At 51.9% G+C, this 25,715-nt stretch overlaps 4 protein-coding genes and 1 non-coding gene across 16 annotated transcripts; 3 read left to right on the top strand and 2 right to left on the bottom strand.

The window, feature by feature from the left end:
* TAF6 (TATA-box binding protein associated factor 6) lies at window positions 1-8,401 on the top strand. 7 transcript variants are annotated; one of them, XM_036307848.1, is made up of 16 exons: window positions 262-276; window positions 2,620-3,349; window positions 3,478-3,693; window positions 3,791-3,877; window positions 3,984-4,137; window positions 4,346-4,402; window positions 4,503-4,622; window positions 4,843-4,988; window positions 5,095-5,172; window positions 5,304-5,405; window positions 5,512-5,694; window positions 5,966-6,040; window positions 6,160-6,285; window positions 6,878-7,051; window positions 7,318-7,515; window positions 7,782-8,401. In XM_036307848.1, exons 2-16 carry the CDS (start codon window positions 3,278-3,280, stop codon window positions 8,163-8,165), a joined length of 2,172 nt encoding a protein of 723 aa, XP_036163741.1. In that variant the 5' UTR covers window positions 262-276; window positions 2,620-3,277; the 3' UTR covers window positions 8,166-8,401. The 7 variants fall into 7 exon arrangements, with proteins under 7 accessions (XP_036163744.1, XP_036163742.1, XP_036163745.1 ...); XM_036307851.1 differs by lacking the exons at window positions 262-276; window positions 2,620-3,349 and adding an exon at window positions 1-144; XM_036307849.1 differs by lacking the exon at window positions 2,620-3,349 and having other exon boundaries at window positions 201-276.
* On the bottom strand, window positions 8,378-12,408 carry AP4M1 (adaptor related protein complex 4 subunit mu 1). 2 transcript variants are annotated; one of them, XM_036307854.1, is made up of 15 exons: window positions 12,209-12,408; window positions 12,019-12,107; window positions 11,544-11,650; window positions 11,371-11,467; window positions 11,130-11,240; window positions 10,962-11,042; window positions 10,682-10,744; window positions 10,516-10,582; window positions 10,356-10,409; window positions 10,123-10,229; window positions 9,928-10,022; window positions 9,545-9,589; window positions 9,251-9,301; window positions 9,001-9,112; window positions 8,378-8,821 (listed from the first exon to the last, which is right to left on the bottom strand). In XM_036307854.1, exons 1-15 carry the CDS (start codon window positions 12,264-12,266, stop codon window positions 8,597-8,599), a joined length of 1,362 nt encoding a protein of 453 aa, XP_036163747.1. In that variant the 5' UTR covers window positions 12,267-12,408; the 3' UTR covers window positions 8,378-8,596. The 2 variants fall into 2 exon arrangements, with proteins under 2 accessions (XP_036163747.1, XP_036163749.1); XM_036307856.1 differs by lacking the exon at window positions 9,545-9,589.
* A 130-nt stretch (window positions 12,409-12,538) lies between these two features.
* Window positions 12,539-20,244, top strand: MCM7 (minichromosome maintenance complex component 7). Of its 5 annotated transcripts, none has more exons than XM_036307844.1 (15): window positions 12,539-12,692; window positions 13,865-13,944; window positions 14,266-14,430; window positions 14,566-14,690; window positions 14,765-14,945; window positions 15,237-15,374; window positions 15,687-15,836; window positions 16,018-16,132; window positions 16,206-16,337; window positions 16,660-16,743; window positions 17,026-17,419; window positions 17,689-17,772; window positions 18,675-18,843; window positions 19,584-19,693; window positions 19,862-20,244. In XM_036307844.1, exons 1-15 carry the CDS (start codon window positions 12,662-12,664, stop codon window positions 20,061-20,063), a joined length of 2,160 nt encoding a protein of 719 aa, XP_036163737.1. In that variant the 5' UTR covers window positions 12,539-12,661; the 3' UTR covers window positions 20,064-20,244. The 5 variants fall into 5 exon arrangements, with proteins under 5 accessions (XP_036163737.1, XP_036163735.1, XP_036163736.1 ...); XM_036307842.1 differs by lacking the exon at window positions 12,539-12,692 and adding an exon at window positions 13,189-13,207; XM_036307846.1 differs by lacking the exon at window positions 12,539-12,692 and adding an exon at window positions 13,220-13,280.
* Window positions 16,351-16,418, top strand: LOC118657230. Its single transcript, XR_004967943.1, has one exon. It is a non-coding gene; the product is annotated as a small nucleolar RNA SNORD77 (small nucleolar RNA).
* Window positions 20,245-20,875: 631 nt separating the features above from the next.
* Window positions 20,876-23,764, bottom strand: COPS6 (COP9 signalosome subunit 6). Its single transcript, XM_036307857.1, has 10 exons — window positions 23,662-23,764; window positions 23,329-23,454; window positions 23,013-23,144; window positions 22,601-22,689; window positions 22,445-22,507; window positions 22,106-22,153; window positions 21,915-22,029; window positions 21,732-21,824; window positions 21,552-21,652; window positions 20,876-21,413 (listed from the first exon to the last, which is right to left on the bottom strand). The coding sequence occupies exons 1-10, from the start codon at window positions 23,726-23,728 to the stop codon at window positions 21,273-21,275; spliced, it is 975 nt and encodes a 324-aa protein (XP_036163750.1). The 5' UTR covers window positions 23,729-23,764; the 3' UTR covers window positions 20,876-21,272.
* Between the last annotated feature and the right edge of the window lie 1,951 nt (window positions 23,765-25,715).

Raw genomic sequence — 25,715 nt, 5'->3', positions numbered from 1 at the left:
CCGGCTTTCCCCGCCTGGGATTTGTGGCGCCTCCGGAAGGTCCTGGCCGCCGGGTAGTGAGGGGATACGCAGAAGTCATCACCACAGAAGTGTTTGCTCCTGCCATGTAGCTGTAGACACAGAGTTTTTACATAATTTCAGGCCGTGAGTCTAGAGAACTTATTCCTGCTCAGAGAAGGGGTAGGGACTGGCTCCTTTTCTCTGCCAGGACCGGCTCCTGGGAGGGGGCGGGGCCAACATGGCGCCGAGCGCCGGCTGAGCGGCGCTTTGGCGGCGGTGAGAGCTCTTCGTTCCTGGGGCGCTCGGCTGGCGGGAGGGGGTCGAGGGGTACCCCGGCCTAGACCCCTTGTCGGGCCTGTGCGGGGACCAGGAAGAGGACGGTTGGTGGCGTGTCCGTGCGCGTGGGGACTCTATGTGTTTGCATTGGAGGGATGATGGGGGATGAGGTGGGCTCCCGGCTCCTTCGAGCTGGACCCCCGGCCGGGGGACCGCGGGCCCGTTTTCCTGTTGGCTCTCGCTCAGGTTAGTCCTCGGTGAAGGCTTTCCGCCGACTCCACCGGCCTGAGGGGCTGTCGAGCGCTGTGAGCTCTTCCTGGCAGAGACCGCCGGGTGTTGAAGGATTCGTAGTTCGCCTGGACGCTGGGGCACGACCACTTCCTGTACCCCGGCTCCAGGCGCAGAGTATGTGTGAATAAGTGTGTTCCCGGCAAATGAGACCAGAGTGGAGGAGGAGAGCTGGATGTGTAGGGAAGAACCAAATTCTCTTTGGTCTCCATCTTCTCACGCCCTCCGCGCGTCCGCCCCAGCCCCACCGACGTCCCGCAGTCGCAGTCGGTCCTGAACACTTTTGCATCCGTTTTCCCAATGCCAGCTTTACGCGAGCCCCCTTCCTGCTGGCCAGACAGTAGATTCCAAGCTTGGGCCTGTACTTGCTCCTCTGGATAACACCGGTACCGAGTGTGTATTGAGCGCTTAGATCTCTAATCCTCACAGTTCGTTCATTTACTCAGCAGATATGTATTGAATATTTACAGTGTCTCGGGCAACAGTCTGCTGACTTGGAACACATCAGTGAACACAATAGACAAAGCTCTCTGTCCATACGGCGCGGGAGGAGGAGGTGTGGTGATCTTCGATAAGAAATGATACAATATGGATTGGATGTTAGATGCCACGGGGAGGAAGAGGGTGGGTGGAGTGTGGTGTTAAATAGGGCGGTGGAAGTAGGCAGTCAGGCTGTCATCTGGGGAAGAGCATTCCAGGCAGAAGGAATAGCAAAGGCCATGAAGCAAGAGCATGTCTCTCAGGTTTGAACAGCAAGGAGGGCAGTGGAGCTGGAAGAAGGAAGGAAAGGAGGTCAGAGATGTCATGCAGAGAGGGCCTTGTGGACCATAATAAGAATTTTGGGTTTTTCTGGATGGTAAATGGGGAGCCATTACAGAGTTTGAACAGTGACCCAATCTGACTTAGAATTTGACAGAATCACTCTGGCAGCTGTGTTGGGAGTAGAAGTCAAGAGCCAGGTGAAAGCCGGAAGAGCTTCTCCGGGGGCTATTGAAGTTCTCCAGGTGATAGATGATGGGCACCTGCAGTGGGAAAGGAGGAATCTGGTTGGATCACCTAGTGCCATGGTCGGCAAACTGCGGCTCGCGAGCCACATGCAGCTCTTTGGCCCCTTGAGTGTGGCTCTTCCTAAGCCTTAGGAGTGCCCTAATTAAGTTAATAACAATGTACCTACCTACATAGTTTAAGAAATTTGGCTCTCAAAAGAAATTTCAGTCGTCGTCCTGTTGATATTTGGCTCTGTTGACTAATGAGTCTGCCGACCACTGGCCTAGGACATTCTAACATTAAGCAGGTGAGGAGGAAGAACCAGAAAAGGAAACTGAGGGTAATGGCCAGTGAGGTAGGAGGAAAACCAGAAGTTGGTGCCACAGTGGAGTAAAAAAAAGTTTTCAGAAAGTAGTAGTCAGCTATGCTATGAACTGCTTTTGAGGTGAAAGAAGATGAGGACAGTGGGCCTTGGATTTGGCAATGTGAAGTCATCCATGACCTTGAGAGTTTCAGGGACCTAGAGGGACAAAGGCCTGATTGGAGTAGGTTCAAGAGAGGAGAGGAGAATTAGAAACAAAGTTAAGACAACTTTTTGAGGGAGTTGTATTGCAAGGAGGAGAAAAAATGGGGTATATCATATAGAGAAAGTGAAATAAAAGATTTGTCTTAATGTTTAATTTGGTAAAATATACAGAAAGCCCACCATCTTAACCATTTTTAAGTGTAGTTTAGTGGCATTAAATACATTCACATTGTTGTGTAACCATCACGACAATCCATTTCCAGAACTCTTCACATTGTAAAACTGAAATTCTGTCCCTATTAAACAATAACTTCCCATTCCCCCTCCGCCAGCCCCTAGCAACCACCGTTCTACTTTCTGACTCTGAGTTTGACTACTTAAAGACCCTCACACGAGTGGAATCATACCATATTTGTCCTTTTGTGACTGGCTTATTTCAATCAGCATAATGTCCTCGGGGTTCATTCATGTTGTAGCATGTGTCAGAATTTCCTTCTTTTTAAGGCTGTTTTTAAGCTAGGAAAAATAACTGTATTTTGTAGGCCGATGGAAATGATCTGGTAGGTTGAGAAATTGATGACAGAGGAGATGGGACAAACACTGGAACAATGCTGGAGGTGGTGTCGGGCATGACCAGTTTCTCTGTAGTAACAGGTGGGAAGGCAGGTATGTGGGCACAGTGCTACTCGGTGGGTAGACATGGTGAAAGCCTGGAGGTCCCTTCTGATGGTCAGAAGTGGGGAAGGAGACAGAGGGAGAGGGACACAGGACAGAAGGAGACTGAGTCAGTGAGTTACAGTATGCTTGTCTGGCAGGATTAAGGGCCCATTTGAAGTTTGTGGCCATGAATTTAAAGTGGTAATTAGCCATGATGGTTGTGTATTTTTCTCATCATATTGAATTGTACAAGAATATAGGGTCAGGGTGTGAGAAGTTGTATTTAACCAGAACTGTATTTGTGTCAAGTAATAATGCAAGAAGGGACAAGAGAGAGGAAAGTATGCGTAAAACAACCTTAGGAAAAAAGGGTCTTCCCTATTTTATGGAAATATGGAAACCCAAAGCAGGGACAGTTGAAGTAACCTGCCCTAGTAACACAGCACAGTAATGCTAGGGCTGGTATTTAAATTGAGGGTCAAGATCATTCCTACTGTGCCTCACTTGTATAGTGCCTGGCATAGAGTCAGAGCTCAATAAATTATGTTGAACTGGATCAAATTGCTACCTCCTTCTGTTACACCCAATGCTGACTCATGCGGGGATGGACAGAAGGTACCACGAGTTCTTCCCTCCTCACATCCTCATTGTCCTCCGTTTGTTGTGGCCTCTCCTGAGCAGACAGCCCTCTACTTTGGGTCTCACATTTCTTTTTATCTCTTCTGCCCACCCCTTCCCCCCAGGATCTCCCATCTCTCCACCCTGGGGCATCACCCTTCAGGGGAGGGAGGAAGAGCTCCAGAATGGCTGAGGAGAAGAAGCTGAAGCTCAGCAACACTGTGCTGCCTTCGGAGTCCATGAAGGTGGTGGCCGAATCAATGGGCATCGCCCAGATTCAGGAGGAAACCTGTCAGCTGCTGACAGATGAAGTCAGTTACCGCATCAAGGAGATTGCACAGGTAATCCGGCCCCTCCACCCAGCCCTGCATTGTATTGAGGAGGATGCCCAGGCCCCCTTCCTCGGGGTCTCAGGCTGACATTTGTTCTCCCACCCAGGATGCCTTAAAATTCATGCACATGGGGAAGCGGCAGAAGCTCACCACCAGTGACATTGACTATGCACTGAAGCTAAAGAACGTGGAGGTGATTGGGACACACAGGACTGAGATGGGCAGGGGCGTGAGAACAGGCCTCCCATGGGCCCCCTTCTCATCCTGCTGTCTTTCTCTCTCTCTCTCTCCTGAGATAGCCACTGTATGGCTTCCATGCTCAAGAGTTCATTCCTTTCCGGTTCGCCTCTGGTGGGGGCCGGGAACTCTACTTCTATGAGGAGAAGGAGGTTGACCTGAGTGACATCATCAATACCCCTCTGCCCCGGGTGCCCCTGGATGTCTGCCTCAAAGGTTGGGGGAAAGGAGAGCGGGGGGCAGGGGAAGGAAAGGAGGGGCAATGCTTATGGGTTTAAGGAGACTCACAAGGATGAAACACTCAGTGTGAGATCCCTGGTGAGTGGCAGGAAGTGGGAACAGGAATGAAAACACACGTTTCTTAGTGTGGAGTGACTCCCTAGTATTCCTCTGCAGTTCAACTTGATACCTTCCTTCCTCACAGCTCATTGGTTGAGCATTGAAGGCTGCCAGCCAGCTATCCCAGAGAATCCACCTCCAGGTAACCTCCCTGCCCAGAGCCCATCCCTCTGTCTCCCCCCCCCGACCCCGCCCCTCCTTCTACCTCTCAACAGTCTTGCAACTGACTGCTTTCCCACCAGCTCCCAAAGAGCAGCAGAAGGCTGAGGCCACAGAACCCCTGAAGTCAGCAAAGCCAGGCCAGGAGGAAGATGGACCCTTGAAAAGCAAAGGTCAAGGGGCTGCTCCAGCTGATGGCAAAGGTCAGTACTGCTAGGCCAGGCCTCTTCGGCTGTTTCCCCAAAGCCAGATAGTCACTGTGAATTGGGTGAGGTCAGCCAGAAAGCCCCAGAAGGGACCAAGCAGCGTAAGGGAAGCCAGGTCTCCCTGGGTAGGTGAGTAGAGTAGAGGGTCAAGGTTTCTCTGATACTGAGGCCGCTTCTGGAGCTTTCTTTTTCAAGCCCATCTTCCCAATTTACACAGGGAAAGAGAAGAAGGCACCACCCCTCCTGGAGGGGGGCCCTTTTCGATTAAAGCCCCGAAGTATCCATGAGTTGTCTGTGGAGCAGCAACTGTACTACAAGGAGATCACTGAAGCCTGTGTGGGGTCATGTGAAGCCAAGAGAGCGGTGAGGCCCCACCACCCTGCCTTTACCGCAGACCCTTCTCTTGGAGGCCTCACAGGTTCTCCCCGTGGTATCTGCCCCCACCTCACTCATTCCCCTCCTCCCACAGGAAGCCCTTCAGAGCATCGCAACAGACCCAGGGCTCTATCAGATGCTGCCACGATTCAGCACCTTCATCTCAGAGGGGGTGAGAGGATTCAGACCCCTCCTCTGCTCCCATGTGGTCAAGGCCCTAGAATGAGGTTCCAAGGGGTGAGGAGTTGGCAGGGGAAGCTCATCTAAAGTGTCTCCCTGCCCTGTCACTTCTCCCTCATATAGGTCCGTGTGAACGTGGTGCAGAACAACCTGGCCCTGCTCATCTATTTGATGCGCATGGTGAAGGCACTGATGGACAACCCTACGCTGTATCTAGAAAAATACGTGAGTGGTCCTGCCTACCCACCTCTTATCCCAGGCTTTGGAGACCTCACCGCCACCAACAGTAAGCCAGTAACCATAATTAGCTGCCTTATCACTTTTCTCTCAGGTGCATGAATTGATTCCAGCTGTGATGACCTGCATCGTGAGCAGACAGTTGTGTCTGAGGCCAGATGTGGACAATCACTGGGCACTCCGGGACTTTGCTGCCCGCCTGGTGGCCCAGATCTGCAAGCATTTCAGCACAACCACTAACAACATCCAGTCCCGGATCACCAAGACCTTCACCAAGGTGAGCCAGAATAAGGATCATAAGCCCTTTCACATCTCTACCTCAGGGTTGTCACCAGGACAATGAGAGCAGTGGTGGTGGGTCAATTGTGGGTGGAAATTGAAAACAAGGGGCAGAGGGCAGAGGGATTGGGAATGGGACTTGAGCCGTATGCCATATATATCTGTAATGTCTTAATGATCTACAAGGAAAGTGTGTTTATGAGACTTGGGTCCTTACCAATTAGGCTTTCAGGCCCATTTACCTGGATTTATTTTCCATCCCCTCACAGAGCTGGGTGGATGAGAAGACTCCATGGACTACACGTTACGGCTCCATTGCAGGCCTGGCCGAGCTGGGACATGATGTCAGTGGGGAAGCACTTGGGAGGGAGGCATCAAGAAGTCATAGTGGGCAATTAGCCCACCACCTGGGAGACTCCGTGGTAACCCCAGGGCCCTGGCTTCTCCCCTTCCTTTCCAACAGGTGATTAAAACTCTGATTCTGCCACGGCTGCAGCAGGAGGGGGAGCGGATCCGAAGTGTCCTGGATGGCCCTGTGCTAAGCAACATTGACCGAATTGGAGCTGACCACGTGCAGAGCCTCCTCCTGGTGACCAGAGCCCCCTGCCCGCCCCCTGCTTCTTCCCACTGATCCTCCCTCCCCCCCTCACACTCTCACACGCGTGTGCGCGCGCGCGCACACACGCGCGCACACACACACACACACACAGGTACAATGTTTAGCAAGAATGTGGTCTTTTATTCATTTATCCCATCTTTGCCTCATATATTCAGAGCAACCTCAGAGTCCAATACTATTTAGCAGATGGAAAAGACTGAGGCACAAAGGAGTTAAATAAGAAATAAGAGGTCTTAAATCTCAAGGCTTCCAGACTGCACTACCCTTCATGCTTCTGCATCACTTTGGCCCATTCTGTGTACAGCAAATGCGCTATGGACCAGAACTACCTCTCAGATATTACCAGGGTATTTAGCATGTTCTCTGTTCACACCAATTGGTGCCTATGTTTTCTTATTAAGAAAAACCACAGCATTCCTTATACACACTGCTATGCCAGCAGTTTGGCCTTCAACAAGAACATACTGAAATGGTAATAGCCTTTTTCATGCCTTCACCACGTTTCTGAGAATCCCAACCCTCTTCCTACCTGCTTTTTTTTTTTTTTGCTTTATCTCTACAGAAGCACTGTGCCCCTGTTCTGGCAAAGCTGCGCCCACCACCTGACAATCAGGATGCCTATCGGGCAGAATTTGGGTCCCTTGGGCCCCTCCTCTGCTCCCATGTGGTCAAGGCCCGGGCACAAGCTGCTCTGCAGGCTCAACAGGTCAACAGGACCACTCTGACCATCACTCAGGTCAGTGACAGTCCAGGGAGGAGGAAGGGTGACCCGATGGAGAGGAGGAATGAAGAATAACGGGGGCGGGACAGAGCCCCAGTTTGCGTTGGGATGTGGAATTACAGGCATGCCCATGCTGAGCATGAATTTTTTAAAACCCGGGGCCCTCCAAGTCAAAAGTTTTGGAGGCAGCTAAACCCCCACCCCAGTGAGACCAACTCAGGAGCAAGATGAGCCCTTTTTCTTAGATGTTGATAGTTTCTTCTTGCCTCTTCCTCCTACAGCCCCGACCCACGCTGACCCTTTCTCAGGCCCCTCAACCTGGCCCTCGGACCCCTGGCTTGCTGAAGGTCCCTGGCTCCATTGCACTGCCCGTCCAGACACTGGTGTCTGCACGAGCTGCTGCTCCACCTCAGCCTTCCCCTCCTCCCACCAAGTTTATTGTAATGTCATCGTCCTCTAGTGCCTCATCCACCCAACAGGTATGTAGAGCCCTATGGTACCAGGGATGATGGGAAGCATGTCACCATGCTGTCCTGAGAGACCCCAGAGTAGAGCCCAGTCACCTCTGGGCCCAAAACAGGAGCTAGAAGGAGCACTTCCCAGGGGCCCCGAAGGCCATAGCTTCTCCCCCAGAGGATGAATCAGAGGATTGATTATTTGGTTGGAGCAAGTGAGGTATTCCCCCAGGCCTGGGGAGTGGTGAGGATGCAAGATAACAGACACTGACTTTACGTTCTTCTCCCAGGTCCTGTCCCTCAGCACCTCAGCCCCTGGCTCAGGCTCTACCACCACCTCTCCTGTCACTACCACGGTCCCCAGTGTGCAGCCCATTGTCAAGCTGGTCTCCACTGCCACAGCTGCACCCCCCAGCACTGCCCCCTCTGGCCCCGGCAGTGTCCAGAAGTACATAGTGGTCTCTCTTCCCCCAACAGGGGACGGCAAAGGAGGCCCCCCCACCTCCCACCCTTCCCCAGTCCCTCCCCAGTCCTCAGCCCCTTCCCCACTTGGGGGCAGTGCCCTCTGTGGGGGAAAACAGGAAGCTGGAGATAGTCCTCCTCCAGCTCCAGGGACTCCAAAGGCTAATGGCTCCCAGCCCCCTGGATCTGGCTCGCCTCAGCCTGCCCCTTGATGCTGTCACACATCTGCCAACCTTCTCTTCCCAAGAGTCTCTCTCTCTCTCTCTCTGCACACACACACGCACGCGCGCGCGCGCACACATACACATACACACACACACACACACACACACACACACACACACACACACACGCTGGGTGGAAGGAAGTAGTCATCTGCTTCCTTCACCTTAACTTTCTTTTTAGATATTGTACAGCCAGCTCCTCATAATAAAAGTTTGATTTATAAGTTCTGTTTCACCTGTCCTTCCTGTGTCCGATACAATGGAAGGATCTAACCTGTTGAGCCCTCGTGGTCTCTAGGACTTGGGTCTCTTCCAGCCAGATCCATAACCACAGGCCAGAAGGATGGAGAAGACAGTATCCTCCTCCTCCTGAACCACAGGCCACCGTCTTTTCTGCCCATGTCCTTGTTTGGGGAGCCTCAGATCCGAATGACATAAGCATCACTGTGGCTTAGGTGTCGCACCCACTTGTGGGGGTTGGCATTGCTGCAGTGTCTGAATGCCAACCTGAGGAAGCGAACCTGGAGGCCGGAGCACGTGTGCCGGGGAAGTTCAAAGGAGAGGCTCGCAGGGCCCAGCCCCAGAGGAGGGGCTGAGGTGGAATGTCCTTGACCAGGAGGCCCGGGCAGACCTGGGACTTCCATCTGTGAGGGATAGAGGCAGAGGGATGAGTGCCGAAGACAGAGAGGAAGGTGGGCAGGGGAGCCGTGGGGCCAGGAAGGTGATTATATTAGTGGGAACAACGCAGCAACTATATTAGGAGACATGAGTTGGGGCTGAAAATGGAGGGAGAAGTGGGCCTTAGAGAATCAGCAGCTGATACCTGGAAAAGGCCTGAGAGCTGAGAGCCTCCTTGCACCCGAGGCAGGTCCCAGCGAAGGGCTCCATCCCACAGCTCTGCCTTCTGCTCTGGGCTACTCAGCTCCTGGGACAGGCTGGAGTTTGGAAAGTGCTAGGCTCAGCCCGACTGCCTCAGGGGCAGACCACTTCCACCCCCGCAGTATATACTCTCCTCCCCAGTGCCATCCTGTTGTCCAGGGAAGCTGGTAAAACCATAATGCACACACACTAACCTGACCACCCCTCGAGGCAGGGGAAGATGAAGCCTGATATTGAGAGCCTGGCTGCAAACATGAAAGGAACAGAGTCAGCCCCAGAAAGGTAGTGACTTGTCTCCACGCTTCATTAATGTCACAGCTGGAATTCAGCACAAGTTCCACCCCACCCCCTTCCCAAACTCTCCAGCCTCTAACTAAACTGATTCCTAGGCTGGTGGCTGCATCTGAAAGCCATAGCGACAGGTATCTATCTGGGCCCTTTCTCCTACTCCCTATAGCTGAACTAGTCTTGGCTACCCCCACTCATACCTCTTTGGGGGCAAGTCACATCGTAACTTCAGATAAACCTGGAGCCTGGATGAGAGAATACGACACCGTTACTCTAGCCCAAGCATGTCAAACTCGTGGCCGGCATGCAAACGAGGCATGCGGCCCACTGGCCGCGGGTTTGACATGCTTGCTCTAGCCATATCCTACTGGCATCTCACCAGCCCCCATTCATGTACTGAAGGAAGGAGAGAGAAGGGCTGAAATCTACTCTGTTAGTCACTAGTGTTCATGGGGCTGAGTCCACGTGGAGGGAGGGTGCCTTTTCTAATTTGTAACCTATACCACTAACCACCGTGCCTCCACAATAAATCTACCTATTGACGTGGGTTCCAGAGAAATTCTAGAACTGGAAATGGTCTCACCTGCCTGAGCCTCGATCCCACTGCACAGAGGGAAAGAGCCGGAAGGGAAGCGGGGAGGGGAGGTCATCTGAGAGTTGGTACCGCATCACAGTCAGCTAAGATGAGGGAGAAACGGAGATCAGTTTGGTCCCCTCACACCTGAACTGCCTCCCTTCCCTTGGGTAGATGGAATATGCTAGGCCAGCCCATCCTGACCTCGCCCTGAGGTGGCTGCAAGCGGAGTATTCGATGAGACTCAAATTCATCCAGTTGCACCGAGCTGTGAAATGAGACTTCATCCACCCGAATTCCTGGCCCATAACCTAGAAGGAAAGACTCCTCTGCTAAGCCGTATTTTGGGAGAGAAGAGCAGGGATGGGATAGGGATCTGTCTCTAACTTCTCTGCATGAAGCTTCTGGTAGGAGAGAAAGACCCACTTTTTTCTCACCTCTCAGTTCCGACTTCCCCACACAAAATTCTTCGGTCAAGCCAATGCGCATCTCTGCCAGAGAAAAAGGACATCAGAAAAGGCCACCAAATACCACCACAAACCCCACCAAGAAGTCTGTCCCACACCCAACCCTAGGCCCACCCTGCAGACTTCTCACCAGAGCCACTGGGAAGAAAGCTCTTGAGTCGGATCTCCCCCTGCACATCCACCTTCAGCAGTGAGCCCTGAGAGTGGCAGAGACGTTAGTGCCCAGAGATGACCTCCCCAAATGTGTTTGCCAGATACTACCTGTCCCCAGCTCCAGGGCGGGGGCCCAAACTTACATTAGATGCTATCAGTACGGACAGTCTCTCAACCACATCCAAAAACACTTCATTCTTTTGGCTCTGAGGAAGAGAGGGCATTTGGGTAGTTGGAGGCTGAACAGCCTGTATTCTAAAACGGACAGAGCGGTGGACGCTAGGGCCAGGGTGGGGGACACGAGGTATGGGAAGGGACTGGATTATCCAAATCTAGGAGAGGTGGAAAGATATGCAGGCATCTTGGACTCTGGGATCCCCTAAAACAGAATCAGAGGGTCTGAACCTGTTTAGCGTCCCTCACCTGGTCAGAACGGCTGGACAGGACGGGGCGGCTGGCTGCACTGCTGGGGGCCACTTTGCTCTGTTGTGTCTCAGCCCCAAACTGCAAAGCACCCGAAGCAATCAGTCCTCCAGGTCTGACACTCCCGGCCGAACCTTCTCCCTCCTGGTCCTCTGTCTCTCTACTCACCAAGCCCACGCTGCTGAGATCGAAGAGGCTGAAGGGTTTGCTGACCACAGCCTCGGTCTGGATGAAGTTCCTCAGCATCTCTGTGGATGTGGTCTGCACATAGCCATAATCCTACCGACGGGGAAGAGCCGTTTTAGGGGGGCCCGTGGAGCAAAGAGGTGAGATGGAGTGGCCTTGGCCTCACCATCAAGGAACAGCTCTTTAGGGAACAGGGCCAACCAAGGACATCTCGGAGCCTTACCAACACCTCATCCAGGAGTTCATAGACAAGGGCCACGTTGCGGGAGATGGTCCCCTCTCCCAGGGAGCCACAGTAATCGCCCAGGAGGGTGGCCAACCTGAGAAAAAGGATGGCGTGTGCCTCTCTTCCTCCTCTCACCCCAACACCCAGCTGCCCCGCCCCGCCCTCCTCACCGAGAGAGCAGCTCTAGGAGGCTGAAGGGAGAAATGTTTTCTGAAGTCGTGGCCACCAAATAGAGACCACTGTGTCTGATGTGAACAAAATGCCGGTCATCGTGGTGCTGAGGCAGAAAGGGGGGGGGGGGGGGCGGTAGAAAGCGTCAGGAAGGGAGTTGTGCCTAAGGGCCCACGAGATTTTGTCTGGTACCCCGATTCCCCAACTGCCCAGCAGTGCGACCTCGGGCGAATCAGAAACCTCCCAAGGGCCCAGTCTCCCCAAGTGTAAAGTGGGGTTCATGAGAGTTCCTTCCTCATGCGAGGAGCTGTGCCTGCTATATCGTTAGCGCTCAATAAACTTTCCTCAATATTATTTGGAGGAATGCACGGCCCCCACCCCAATGGGAAGCTCTCAAGGACACAGCCCCGAGGGGGAGGAAGCGTCCCCTCCACCCGAACCTGCCAGAATAGCACTCCAACCCCCTGTGGTTACCATGACAACCGGGGACTCTTCTCCAGGCAGTCCCGTCAGCTTCCGGTAGAAGAGCTCGGCCACATCCCGGCCTCCACTGTCCCCGCGGACTGACCGGTTGAAGGACAGCTAAGGAGCCGGAGACACAAGCTAGCTCTGGGACACTACTCCCACCCCAGCCTCCCCCCGTGGACTCGTGGGTCAAGGATACAGTCCTTGTAGATGAGTGGGTCGCCCTTGGAGGACAGGATGAAGAACTGGGAAATCATGGCCGTTCTGCAGAGTGGACAAGGAGAGGAAAGGGACCGCAGCCCCGAACAAAGGGACGCGTGTAGGCTGGCCCTTTAAGACCGACTCTCCTCTGACGCGGGAAATCCGGCGCCTGCCCCACCCCGCCCAACCTGTCTCTTTCATCACCCACGTCGCTTCCCCGTCACTCAGCCCAGGTTCGCCTGGTGATTGGTCGAGGCTGGGCCCGCGGCGAGAGGGCGGGACAGAGGACCTCTTATCGGATTGGCCCATACGCGGCTGCGCCGGTCACGTGTTGGGCGACGTTTCGCGCCAATTTCGGTTGGTCAGCCACAGTCTGCAGCGGGAACGTTCGCTGCTACGGGAGAGTGAGAACCCGAGCGCGCCAACTGCTGCTGCACGGTCCTCAGCAGCGATGGCTCTTAAGGACTACGCGCTGGAGAAAGGTGAGGGTCTGCAAGCTTGGGAGGGACGTCCGGCGCGGGAACTCTCCCGGCCAGCACCTGTTGATGTGAGTTAGGGTCCTGGGGCCGCTCGGCGCGCGAGGCCAGAGCCGGGGTCCAGAAGCGGCGTGGCTAAGGCACACGGTGCCTGGGAGGCACGTGAAGACCCGAGGTCGGAGAAGAGCTAGTGATGGTGTCCGGGAAAGGAGTGGGGGCGGCGGATAGTCCCGCTGGGAGTTCGAGTGGAGACAGTCGCGCCTGGGCGAGACCGGGACCTCGGAAGGTCTTATCTAGGGCGTAGAGTCGGGCCCCGCTCGCCCCGCTACCTTCCGCGCGCTTCGGCACTCCCAAGCCGCCGCCTTCTCCCGGGATGTCGAAGCCCCGGGGGCGGGCTGACGCGGGCCGCTGCGCGCGGGGATTGGCCATGTTAGTCCATCCTACAAGCGGAAGTGAAGGCGGGCGGAAGTTGCGCGACGCCTCGGAGGGAGCTCCGTGTGTAAACAGTGTCCTTCCGCGCGGTAGCCTCCGAGAGGGCTGCCGAGAGCGGGGGCGTGCCTGGAATTAAGGGTTTTAGTGCGAATCTTAGAGGAGGTAGTATGGGACCAAGAGGGGGACGACGAGTGCCCTGGACCAGCTGGCCAGTGGCCGGACCGGCTCCCCCGGCGGAGGAATCCCGCGCTGTGAGGCGGCGGCATCTGGGCCCATGTGCTTCTTTGTTTACTAAGAGCGGAAGCAGTGGCGGCCGAGGGGGTGGGGTGGAGGATGGGACTCGTAGTGGCAAAGGTTTAGGGCACCGAAAGAAAACGGGGAATGATAGTTATGGAAGAAAAGCTGAGAACCTTGAGACTTGAGTTTACTGCTGGGAGTTGGGAGGCCTTTGGGAACGGGCACCGAGATTTCTAACGAAGGCAGACACTGAAATTACCCCAGGGGGAGGGTGTTGGGCAATTTTTCAACTGCCAAGTGCCCCCTTATTCTTTAGATAAAAACAGACTTGTGAAAAGGAGTTCTGCCCAGTTTGGGGAAAATTACGTGGGGTGGGGTGATTTGAATGTTCATATAACTAATTAGTCACTTAAACAAGAGTGGGTTTCTTAGATTTCTGTCAGGGGTTTGCATAAAGGTACCTCAAAGAAAGGAAGGTTGATCATCATGATTTTATATTTACATTATAGAAAAAGTGAAGAAATTCCTACAAGAGTTTTACCAGGATGACGAGTTTGGCAAGAAGCAGTTCAAGTATGGGAACCAGTTGGTAAGTCTAAGATTGGAGGGAATGGTACCTTGAGCTGTAAGGTGGCCTGGCTTATTTCAACACGTCCATCTGTCTGTAAATGACGTATGTTTAGTGCGGTACCTGGCACTTGGTAAGTGATATGGTCCTACATTTGTGATAATTGAGGTGTTTCTAGGAGTTGGGAAGCTGTCTTTTGGGGGGTTAAGAAGTGAGTACTGCTGTCCCACACTATTTCTCCCCTGGGGAGACCTGGAATCTGTCCTGAGCTCACAGTGAAGGGTCCTTGCATGAGCACAGTAAACTTGACTCTGGGGTCTTCCCAACTCTTCCCCACCCCAGGTTCGACTGGCTCATCGGGAACAAGTGGCAATGTACATAGACCTAGATGATGTGGCCGAGGAGGACCCTGAGCTGGTAGACTCAATTTGTGAGAACACCAAGCGCTATGCGAGGCTCTTTGCTGATTCTGTTCAAGAGCTGCTGCCTCAGTACAAGGAGAGGGAGGTGAGTGCAAGAAAATTCAGGGCGAAGAACTTTTCTGTTTTCTGAGCTAGCAGGAAGGAGGGGTGATTTCTGCCTGCTGGCCTTTATGCCCCATCCTGCCCCTCATTCTTCCCATGCTCCTTCCTTTGCCTGTAGGTGGTAAATAAAGATGTCCTGGATGTTTACATTGAGCACCGGCTGATGATGGAGCAGCGGAGCCGGGACCCTGGGGCAGCCCGAAGCCCCCAGAACCAGTACCCTCCTGAACTCATGCGTAGATTGTGAGTGATCGCAGTGGGGAAAGGTGTGGGAATTTGTTCTTCAGGACCTTGCTAATGACTATTTTCTCTCTCAGTGAACTGTACTTTCAAGGCCCAAGTAGTAATAAGCCTCGTGTGATCCGGGAAGTGCGGGCTGACTCTGTAGGGAAATTGGTAACTGTACGTGGAATTGTCACTCGTGTCTCTGAAGTTAAACCCAGAATGGTGGTGGCCACTTACACTTGTGACCAGTGTGGGGCAGAGACCTACCAGCCGGTATGTATGAAGTAGGGACGGGAATGCACTTGTTAGTGTTTTTCGTAAGAATTTCTGTCTATGAGGTTTATCCTTTTCTCCGTTTACTGTAAAATAACATCTGTGTTTTCACCTTTCATTCTTTTTCTGATATGTAGACCATCCATTTGTGTTTTTGATCCCTGTCAGCTGTTATCCCAGAATAGTTCAAGATATTCTTGACAGTTCTGTGATGATAAAACATGATGCAAGTGACTGACTCTGAGTGGTTCATTTTCTTCTGACTTCCTTTGATGCTTTCTTACATCCTAGATCCAGTCTCCCACTTTCATGCCTCTGATTATGTGCCCGAGCCAAGAGTGCCAGACCAACCGTTCAGGAGGGCGACTATATTTACAGACACGTGGCTCCAAATTCATAAAATTCCAGGAGATGAAGATGCAAGAACATGTGAGTTTTGGGGGTGTTGCCCAGGGGAGATGGAGCTTGGGCGTCGATTTGAATACTATAGTCACTCACAAGTGGAAGAAAGAAAGAAGAGGAGGAGGAGGTGAGGCAGAGAAGTCACCTAGAGCAGGAGGGATATTTAACTGAAACTTTGAGCTGGGGAGAGGTAAAGGAGATCTCTGCTTTCGTATTCCTGTTGCCTGGTCTGAAGCTAGGGTGGGTCAAGAAGTAGGAGAGTGGGATTCCTAGGCAGGAGCTTAGATCCTAAAGGGCCTTATGTTTCTTTTTCCCTGCCTGTGCACCCTTATCCCCCAGAGTGACCAAGTGCCCGTGGGAAATATCCCTCGTAGCATCACGGTGTTGGTAGAAGGAGAGAATACACGGATTGCCCAGCCTGGGGACCACATCAGTGTCACTGGTATCTTCTTGCCAATCTTGCGCTCTGGGTTCCGGCAGGTGGTACAGGTAAGAAAGGGAGTTTGAAGGGAGGGAATGTTCCCTTTTCCCCCTTGCCCACTCACCCTCACCACACCCACAGAGAAAACTATTAACCGCAAAACAAAATAGAACAAAGGGTTTTATCGGGAACTCCTTCCTGAAGGAATAATGTGGACTTCTTTCATATCATGGTCTTTTCCTGTTCAAGGGTTTACTCTCAGAAACTTACTTGGAAGCCCATCGGATTGTGAAGATGAGTAAGAGTGAGGATGATGAGTCTGGGTCTGGAGAACTGAGCAAGGAGGAGCTGAGGCAAATTGCAGGTGAAGAGCTGGGGGAAAGACCAGGAATGTTTCTTCGTAGCACTGTTTTTCCTAATTTTCACTTTGCCCTCAGAGGAGGATTTCTACGAAAAGCTGGCAGCCTCCATTGCTCCAGAAATATATGGGCATGAAGATGTAAAGAAGGCGCTGCTGCTCCTTCTGGTGGGAGGTGTGGACCAGTCTCCTCGGGGCATGAAAATCAGGGGTAAGAGGAAATGATACTGTGATGCTTGCATAGTTCAGCAGATTGAATTCTGAAGAGATGTCCCACTTGTCTGATGTATCTGCTATAAAACGTTGCTGGTAATAGCATAAGCAAAGTGCCACTACTAGTTTACTTTAAAAAAAAAAAAAAAAAGGAGGAGGAAATTGAGGGGGAGGCTCTGACGAGGGAAGGCAAGACTTGGCATCTTGGCTTCATGGGCACCAGAATGGACCAGAAGAAACGATCCTGAGTATGGGAGTGGGGTAGGCTCTGTTGGACAACTTGCATTAAGAGAACAGTCGCAGGGGCTTTCTTTTTCCAGGCAACATCAACATCTGCCTGATGGGGGATCCTGGTGTGGCTAAGTCTCAGCTCCTGTCTTACATTGACCGCCTGGCCCCCCGCAGTGAGTAATCAGACTCGGGGAGGGAGGTAAATGTAGAAACAAGAATAGGATCACCACATTTATTCTCTTCTTTGGGGATTTGAAAGGTGGGAGAGGGTTGGGGAAGGGAGATAGATCTTTACCCAGGAAGGCCTGGTTGAGCAAGTAGATTAGATCAGTGCAGGCCTCATTTCATTGTCCCCATTACTTGTGTCCTTGCCTTATTCTTGCTCTTTTCCTTGTTCCTTTCCCTTTTGCTAAACATGTCTGCTTGTTTCCTGTCTTCCTGACCCTGCCATTTAGGCCAGTACACAACAGGTCGCGGCTCCTCTGGAGTGGGGCTTACAGCAGCTGTGCTGAGAGACTCTGTAACTGGAGAACTGACCTTAGAGGGTGGGGCCCTCGTACTGGCTGACCAGGGTGTGTGCTGCATCGATGAGTTTGACAAGATGGCTGAGGCCGACCGCACAGCCATCCATGAGGTCATGGAGCAACAGACTATCTCCATTGCCAAGGCAGGCATTCTAACCACCCTCAATGCCCGTTGCTCCATCTTGGCTGCTGCCAACCCTGCCTATGGGCGCTACAACCCTCGCCGCAGCCTGGAACAGAACATACAGCTTCCTGCCGCACTCCTCTCTCGATTTGACCTTCTCTGGCTAATCCAGGACCGCCCTGACCGAGACAATGACCTACGGTGAATTAAGCTCAACACTCAAGGAGACATATCTTAGAGATGATTGGGAGGGAGGAGAAATTGGAAAGCCCTCAAATGCTCATGAAAATGGTTCCACAATTCTTAGGGAAATGGTGGGTCTGGGCTGAAATGCTGGTAAGGATTTCTTGGTAATGTTTTTCCCTACCACACTGTGAGGCAATGGAGCCCGGGGAAGAGGAAGATAAGAGTTGGGGCACAGGGTGCATAGCATCAAAAAGAGTGTTCCTCCTTGCCTCCACTATTCCCAGGTTGGCCCAGCATATCACCTATGTACACCAGCACAGTCGGCAGCCTCCCGCCCAGTTTGAACCTTTGGACATGAAGCTTATGAGGTAGGAGAGCTGAGTAAGGAAGGACAGGTCTGCTTCACCTTGTGTGGCAGTATCTTGGGCCTTGTGTGTCTCTTGAAAAAAGTTTTCAGTCTTACTACCACCCTGCCCATCCCTTTCTATGTTATGGGTCTGAGAACATTGAATCTAGTCGTCTCGTCCCCCCCCCCCCCCCCCCGAGGCTGGCCACAGAAGAACACACATCAGAACTAATCTTGCACATCACTGGCCTGTCTTGGATGAGGCAGGTTCAGATTCTAGGCAAGGCTGGGTCCTGCTCCAAGGATACTTTGTCATGATGTTCTCCACAGGTCTGTGCAAGGGCTCCTAATAGTCCCTCAAGTTTTTCTTCCCTGTTACCTAGTCTCTTCAAGTAAACAGTTGTCTTAAAGCAAACAAAATATGTTTGTCCCCTTTAGCCATAATCATGTTCAGGAGAGGACTTGACCATCTCTAGTTACAAGTGGATTTGTCTTACTCATGCATAAGCCATTTTCCTTAAAAATCGAAATAATTTTAAATGTACCAAGAAATCTATCTGATATTCAAGCCACACAGATAATCCACTATTTTTTTTTCCTTCTACTTAAAAATTCCTCCCTAACCCCAAGAGTTTTGTTTGTTTGTTTTTTTCGGGGTTTTTTATTTATTTTTGTTGATTTCAGAGAGGAAGGGAGAGAGATACAGAAATATCACTGATGAGAATTATTGATTGGCTGCCTCCAGCACGTCCCCAAGCCCACAACCCGGGCATATGCCCTTGACCGGAATTGAACCCAGGACCTTTCCGTCTGCAGGCTGATCCTCTATCCACTGAGCTAAACCAGCAAGGGCAAGAGTTTTCCTAAATGGGAAATTTACACGGAAAAAGCGTACTCTCCCAAATCTCTCTTGCTTTCTCACAGACGATACATAGCTATGTGCCGGGAGAAACAGCCCACGGTGCCAGAGTCTCTGGCCGACTATATCACAGCAGCATACGTGGAGATGAGGCGAGAGGCTTGGGCTAGTAAGGACGCCACCTATACTTCTGCCAGGACTCTGCTGGCTATTCTGCGACTATCCACTGCTCTGGTGAGTGCCCCAGTTCCTATTCTGCTGGAGGGTTATCTGTTTTGACTATTACTGGGCAGCCTGCAGTAACATTGTCCTTTCTCATTGCCTCCTCCCTTCCACTCAGGCCCTGCTGGGGCTAAAGTGCTGACAGTGCAGATAGTGGTCCTCTCGTGCTACCGCACTGTGGGTACTTGCTGCTCCAGCAGGGCATGCACAGCGTCCATGGAGGGAAAGGCCTTTCTGCTCAAACCTCACTATGGGGGTGGGTGGGGTGAATTTCATTATGTCCTAGATCCTGTGCTAGAAATCTTCATTTCTGTCCTCACATCTTGGACCTTAGTCCTGGGGGCTCCAAAGTGCTGTTCGTGCAGGTAGTGTGATTACCTGACCTACTGCTGAGCTAGCACTTCCCGAGCCCCAGGGATACCTCTCTGCCAATCGCTTTCTTGGCTGAGCTCCCCAAGCTCCATCTGTCATGGTGGGGAGCCCACTGGAATTCAGAAGGGTCTAGTCTCCCTCGCAGGACAGCTGAACACCGGGACTGGCCAGTGTTGAGAGGCGGAGACTTGGGCAATTGCTGGACGCTGCCCTGGGCATTGCACTTGTCTCGGTCTGACAGTGCCGGCCCCACACTGCGGATGTTTATAGGGGAGGGGAGGGGGCCTCCACTGGTTTTCTGAGTAGGCAACACAGAAGGGAGTTCCCTGACTGTTCCACTCCCCTCCTCCTGTTCCCATCTGTCCCTACCTTCCCCTTAGGCACGTCTGCGAATGGTGGACACAGTAGAAAAGGAAGATGTGAATGAAGCCATAAGGCTAATGGAGATGTCAAAGGACTCACTACTGAGTGACAAGGGACAAACAGCTAGGTGAGTGGTTTAATGGAAGAGGAAAACTTAAGCAGACCACTTAACCTGTGGCTTCTGCAATGACACATGTATGATGGTGGCTTCAGAATTGTAATACCACTATTCTCTGACATGTTGGGTGCTCTTGTTTGTACCCTGACCTTACACACCAACACTTGTTGCCTTCAGGACCCAAAGACCAGCAGATGTGATATTTGCCACTGTCCGGGAGTTGGTCTCAGAAGGCCGAAGTGTCCGGTTTTCTGAGGCGGAGCAGCGCTGCATATCTCGTGGTTTCACACCTGCCCAGTTCCAGGCAGCTCTAGATGAGTATGAGGAATTAAATGTCTGGCAGGTCAATACTGCCCGGACTCGGATCACTTTTGTCTGATTCCAACCTACTTGTGACGCTAGGGTCTGCTCTGCAGGGTGCGCGCAAACGTCCCTCCCCCTTCCTTTAAAGGCCTAAATTGCCCTTGAGGGGAAAAGAGAATCCCTTCTTTTTTCTGAGCTGCACTTGTTTTATTCCTTTAGCTAATAAAGTGTTTGTAGATTGCTGCCTTTTGTTAAAATGAGGTATTGTGTGTGTTCTAGATGCATATCCTGTTTGCTTTATACTTGTCTTCCTTCATCCACTCCATAAATGCACTGAGTATAAAGTACCTGCCAGGCATCCATATAGACATGGGATGCAGTGAGATGAGAATCCACTGTACAGAGACTGTTTTCCCCAGATCTCCTTTGGGCTCAAGTGTATACTGAGGTGCCACTCAGGTTCAGAGGATACAGTAGCAATGAAACAGCCTCTCCATTTCTTTCTGAAATGCCTCTACACCTCATTACACCTCCTTAATCCCCAATTCCTACTTGAAAGTCTTATTCAGGGGGTAATGGAAATCAGGGACCTAAAGGAAGGTATGTGAAATGTAATGTCTGGCACAAGTAATTACACAGGACAATACCCATGTTTATATCACCTGGCCTCATCTCTAAAGTATAAACACTAGCACCTCTGCCTCGTCAGGCTGAGGTGCCTATAGGTCAGGCAAATATGTACCCAGTGTAGCAAGCATTCAGTAAACGAGCAACAATTGGGAAGCCTCGGTAATATTCACTGCCCATAGGATCAAGGCTTTCAGTTGTCCTTGATAGAAATGTGCTTAATATCCCTCATCCTCCCACTCTGTGAAAAAATGAATTAAGTTTGGGAAAGTAGTCCTTTATAGGAAGACATTAAACAACAGATTGCGTAGATGGAAGCAGGCAGCATTCTGCTCAACATAGTCCACCTGACCAGACATGGAGTCACTTCAGGTGGCAGTGAACTCCCCAATCACTGAAGAGTATGGAGAAGAGCTGATGATAAAAAGGGACTCCTGCCTTTGCACAAGGCTGGAACCAAGGGTCTCCTTTAAGATGGTTGAGAAACCTGTGGGGTACCTAACAGAGGACAGAGCCACTGAAAGGGGTGCTGAGGAGCTGCTCCCCTTTTATTAACAACAGGTTTCTCTAAAGGGAGTGTAGCACCCCTCCCCTCTGCAACAGCTGTGGCCTGCGGAGCACATAGGGACCCCTGTGCATCACCTCTTCAAGTACCCTCTCAGAAGAAGAGCCCCCGCATCCGCCTGCCGATGCCTTGTCGATCATAGAGGACGTTGAACTTGTTCACGAACTGGTTCATGGTGTTGCACGTTTTGGTGATGGTGCCAAGGTAGGCCATGAGCCCCACATCATTGCATTGCTGAGGGAACAGAAAGAACCAGTTCCCCAGGGGATCTAGGTCCCTCACAGCATGCCCAGGGAACAGTTGAGTCCCAAGTCCTGCATGCAGTAATGACAGCATTAAGCCCTACCTCCCCATCCTGGGATTTACACTCACATCATAAAAGTCTGTCTTGAACTTGTCTGTGCTGAGTACTGGGAGGCAGTGACACAGAGCATAGGCCTCCCGAAGGATCTCATGGTTAAAGGGGACCTCTCCTAAAGGCACAAAAAGTGGCTGCATTAATATATTGTCACTTCACCAGGAAAGAAGAGTGCCAGGGAGACCCCGTCCTACCTGCTTCAGAGGCCTTGACGTACTCCAAGATGAGCTTGACGCGGCTGTGCAGCATCTTGATAGCACTGTGCTGTGCTATCAGGTGTTCAGCTACTGCAGGGGGATAAGGACAGGCCATGGTTGAGAAGGCTTGTGACCATACCTTCCACCCCCACTTCCAAGGACACCCTCCACCTCAGTTACCAGTAGAGTTCTCTCCACTCCCTGTTGCTGTCATTCGGGCCACATGGTCTACACCAATGCGTTCAGCTTCCTCTGTGGCCAGAGTATAGGTCAGTTCAGCAAACAGCATTGTGGCCTATGGAGCATACAGGGGAAGTCAAAAGCAGGAAACACCAGGGGCAGGATCTGAGGGTTGAAAGGTAGGGCATTACCTCTCCATTGATTATATCGATGACCGACTCAAAAACACTGACGGGAAGCTGTAAAGAGATGGAGAACAGCTCTCACATTAAATGCACCTGAACCTATACTATGTGCCAAAAAATGGGCTTGGCCCTTTCACTTTAGATTTTCTCATCAAACCCAATGATGGAGGGATTATTCCCATTTACACATGAGAAAATGCAGGTTAGAGGTTAAATGACTAACCCAAAGTCACACAGCTCTTAAGTGGCAGAATGGAGATTCAACTCAATAGAGATGTCACACAATAAAAGAGGCGATGAGGGTAGACAAGCATGACAAAGTGAGCATGGAGTCAGTGTACTCACATCTGTGTGCTTGGTCATGGGGTTCAACTTAAGGAAGAGGGGGCTCTCGATTATCTCGCACACCTGGAAGAGGAAGACGACAGACAAGAGTGGCAATGCCCATCTCCCCCTCATCCTCTCTTCTGGCCCAGCATGCACATGGGTGGGGATGTGTACCTGCTTGTGGACGTGGATGTCGGATGGGTCAGGTGGTCCCCCTGTGGTGTACCAACCCAGAAACTCCAGCTCCTTGAATACCTGTTTAACTGGAGAGGAAGGGGCCAGAGCACAAAGCATTTCTTTAAACCTTGCTTCCTTACTTTGAAACTCCTGGTGTATTTTCACCAGCTTCTCTCCCCCCTCAAATCGTGGCTCACTTCAGAATAATTAACCCCTTTTATGCTTTCATCCTTTACTTTCTTTGGGCAGAATACCTGAGTGTGTCCTTTTTCTAAGATCTCTTCAATTACTCTGTCTTCACTTCTCCATAGTACTCGCCCCATGTCCTGTGTATCTCTTCCCAACCTCCTCCATCTTCCCCACTTCACTTTTCTTCCTCCCACTCTGCCCACTTGCATTCCCCTCTCACACTGCTCCTCCTTGGTGTAATAATACTCCTTGTCAATGATAATCTTCTCTTCCACGGTGTGGGACAGCAGCTCAAAGGAGTTCATCACCTCGATGTTCCGGCCCTCCTGCTTCCCGATGAGAGCCCCGATCACTGGGAAGAGAAGGACACGGGGAGGGTCAGGAATCCTCAAGCTCCCGAGTCACCTCTGAGGGCCTGGGGTCAGAGTGAACCAAGTCCTGGGCGAGGGGGAACTGGCTTCAGGAAAGGAAGGAAAATAGGCCATTATCTGGGGGAGACGACCAGAGGAGGCTGTAGAATTCGGCTTAACGCTCACCCTGCACCGGCCGCCCTTCCTGGGAGCGCATGCGAATCCAATGGTCTGAGATGTTGAGGATCACGAGGGGATGAAGAGCGACCGAAACACTCCCTGTCACTCCGGAGGCCATCACGCTGGGGACCACTAAGGGGGGAGGAGGAGGAGAGAAGGTGAGTATCCAGGCCCATGTCCTTCCGCGGAGACGGCAGAGCCCGGGCCAGACATCCCTCCCGCCGGTTCCCTCAGGGGCCGATGTCCCGTCCGCCCTCCTGACTTCTCCCAGGACCCAGGAAGGCGGCCTTCACAACCTCGAAGGCCGTCTGTAGGGGCCGCCCCCGCGGGGCCCGTTACCTGCTGCATCCACCTCCATCCCGCTGCTCCCACCCGTCCCGTTCGCCGCAGCCGCCGCCGCCGCCATTTTCCCCCGCGCCCGCCGGCCTCGGCCCCGGTCCCGGCCCCGCCCCCTCCCGGCTTCCGTCCGGCAGCGGCGCATGCGCAGTGCCCCGAGCGCGCGCCTGGTCTGGCGGGGCTGCAGCGGCTCTTCCCCGCCAGGCCTCGGCGGGCCTCGCTCGCAGCTGCGGGAGCCCGAGGCCCGCTTGGCCCCGCAGCCGACGGGTTTTCGTAGACTTCGACTCCACCTCTCGGCTACGGCTGGCCCTGAGCTAATTGCTGGACCCCACCCCACCCGCTTCTTCTTCGTCAGTGACATTGTAACAATACTGCCGAGCTCCCAAGCCTACTGCGGAATGGATGGAATGTCATGTAATTGCCTCCGAATGAGACTCAAGCTGCTGGCTGCGCCTTGCAAGCCCCTATGTCATCTGGCTCCTGCCTGCCAGCCAGCCGACCCTAGCCTTTACCTTTCTGCCCCCTGGTCCCATGTTTCAGCCACAGGAGCCCTCACATGTGTTCCTTTCACCGCCCCGCTCCCACTGAAGGGCCTTCTGCTGCGTTAACCATTAAACTTGGGCACCTACATAAGTAATTTTTGAATAAATGGGTGAATAGTTTGGGGTGGAGTCTGCTCTTGAGGGGCTCCATCTGCATGTCCTATCTCCTTCTTCCAATCACTGGCATTACCTACCCTGCAAACATCCTCAGCATTTTTAACCCTTCCCACCCTCCCTGCACCCTCCATCCCATGAGTCTCCCCTCTGGCAAAGAGACCACTCCAACCCTCTCCCTGCTTCTACATGCAACCACGTTGTGTGCACGGCCTTTACCCGGCTCCTGCTGCCCCAACACATCCATCTGTCTGTACCTCACCCAAAGTGCAAGCCCTGTTCCTTAACCCTGCAGAGCCTACTCCAGTGCCCCAAACCAGCAGGTACAGGGAGATGTTTTCAAATGATAATAGTGACTTATGTGAATTAAGCAATCTTTCCATTTAGGAGCCTGGATAAAGGGAAGTTGAAGGGCCAGCGACCCTCAAAGGAAGGGGCCTGAGAAATCCTGCAGGGAGAGAGGTCTTCTGGCCAAGAGAAAGTGAAGGAAAAGTTTATCTCATTCTAATCCCCAGTGAAAAACCTCTCAGCCAACTAAGATACTTATGGAAGAAAAGCATATATGCCTTACTTCTCTTAGGAAAAATGAGGTCAGAAAAATATCTCTCTTTTACATGATAGGCAGCTTCTAAGGAGTATAATGTTTCTCAACTAGATTGAAGGCTAAAAGAAAGGCAAGAATTATTCTGGTGTTAATAAAGTTGATAATTTGTGTTGCTGTTTCACACATTAAAGTACTCCTTTGTCTTTTTATTGCTTCAAATGCTTTTAAAACACTGTGCAGGTAATTAAACAACTCATAAAACAGTGGTAATTGTGAAATTCATGGATGACTTTGAAATTGAATCATTGATTGGTTGGGGGCTGGAGATCGAGCCTACAAACGAGGTACAGGCCCTCGACCCGAATCGAATCTGGGACCCTTCAGTCTGCAGGCCTATGCTCTATCGGTTAGGTTAGGTGGCTCAGGAGGCAGCGTAGGAAATAAAGAGAGTCCAGTTAATCAGAAAAGAAAGAAAGGAAAGGCTTTATTCTGCGTCCCTGGGCTGTTGGATCTCTGTATATTATTCTTTATTTCAGTCAGTGTATGCTTAATTTCTAGTTGGTCTTTTTTCATATCCTCCAGGGGTCTCACTAAATTTATCGGCGGTTTCTAGAAAGTTCTTGAAAAACCTTATAAGTGTGGTTTTGAACTCTATATCCAGTAGTTTGCTTTCCTCCATTTCTGTCATTTGTGTCCTATTTCTTTGTCTCTGCATTTTTTATGCTTCACTGTGTCGATAGAGTGGCTTTCTGTGCTAGGTGTCCTATAGGGCCCAGTGGCTCAGCCTCCCCAATTACCTGAGGATGACACTCTTGGTGCACCCCCTTGTGGGCTTTGTGCACAGTCTTGTTGTAGTT

Source organism: Myotis myotis, unplaced genomic scaffold (genome assembly GCF_014108235.1).
Source record: "Myotis myotis isolate mMyoMyo1 unplaced genomic scaffold, mMyoMyo1.p scaffold_m19_p_5, whole genome shotgun sequence".
In the NCBI taxonomy this organism is placed as follows: Eukaryota; Metazoa; Chordata; class Mammalia; order Chiroptera; family Vespertilionidae; genus Myotis; species Myotis myotis.
Note: the sequence above shows the minus strand (reverse complement) of the source record. Positions and strands in the feature narration are given on the sequence as shown.

What these genes read in the sequence shown, in the direction of transcription:
- TAF6 (XM_036307847.1), top strand. Translation starts at nt 442, where the DNA reads ATGAGGTGGGCTCCCGGCTCCTTCGAGCTGGACCCCCGGCCGGGGGAC. An exon ending in TGAAGCTAAAGAACGTGGAG is followed by an intron (nt 3,878 to 3,983) that starts GTGATTGGGACA and finishes CTCCTGAGATAG; the next exon opens with CCACTGTATGGCTTCCATGC. An exon ending in ACGTGCAGAGCCTCCTCCTG is followed by an intron (nt 6,286 to 6,877) that starts GTGACCAGAGCC and finishes TTATCTCTACAG; the next exon opens with AAGCACTGTGCCCCTGTTCT.
- AP4M1 (XM_036307854.1), bottom strand. Translation starts at nt 12,266, where the DNA reads ATGATTTCCCAGTTCTTCATCCTGTCCTCCAAGGGCGACCCACTCATC. An exon ending in TGCAGCCACCTCAGGGCGAG is followed by an intron (nt 10,023 to 10,122) that starts GTCAGGATGGGC and finishes CCCTCATCTTAG; the next exon opens with CTGACTGTGATGCGGTACCA. An exon ending in TGGGATCGAGGCTCAGGCAG is followed by an intron (nt 9,590 to 9,927) that starts GTGAGACCATTT and finishes TCTCTCATCCAG; the next exon opens with GCTCCAGGTTTATCTGAAGT.
- MCM7 (XM_036307844.1), top strand. Translation starts at nt 12,662, where the DNA reads ATGGCTCTTAAGGACTACGCGCTGGAGAAAG. An exon ending in TCAAGTATGGGAACCAGTTG is followed by an intron (nt 13,945 to 14,265) that starts GTAAGTCTAAGA and finishes TCCCCACCCCAG; the next exon opens with GTTCGACTGGCTCATCGGGA. An exon ending in CTCAGTACAAGGAGAGGGAG is followed by an intron (nt 14,431 to 14,565) that starts GTGAGTGCAAGA and finishes CTTTGCCTGTAG; the next exon opens with GTGGTAAATAAAGATGTCCT.
- COPS6 (XM_036307857.1), bottom strand. Translation starts at nt 23,728, where the DNA reads ATGGCGGCGGCGGCGGCTGCGGCGAACGGGACGGGTGGGAGCAGCGGG. An exon ending in GATGGAGGTGGATGCAGCAG is followed by an intron (nt 23,455 to 23,661) that starts GTAACGGGCCCC and finishes CTCCCCCCTTAG; the next exon opens with TGGTCCCCAGCGTGATGGCC. An exon ending in GAGTGGAGAGAACTCTACTG is followed by an intron (nt 21,825 to 21,914) that starts GTAACTGAGGTG and finishes ATCCCCCTGCAG; the next exon opens with TAGCTGAACACCTGATAGCA.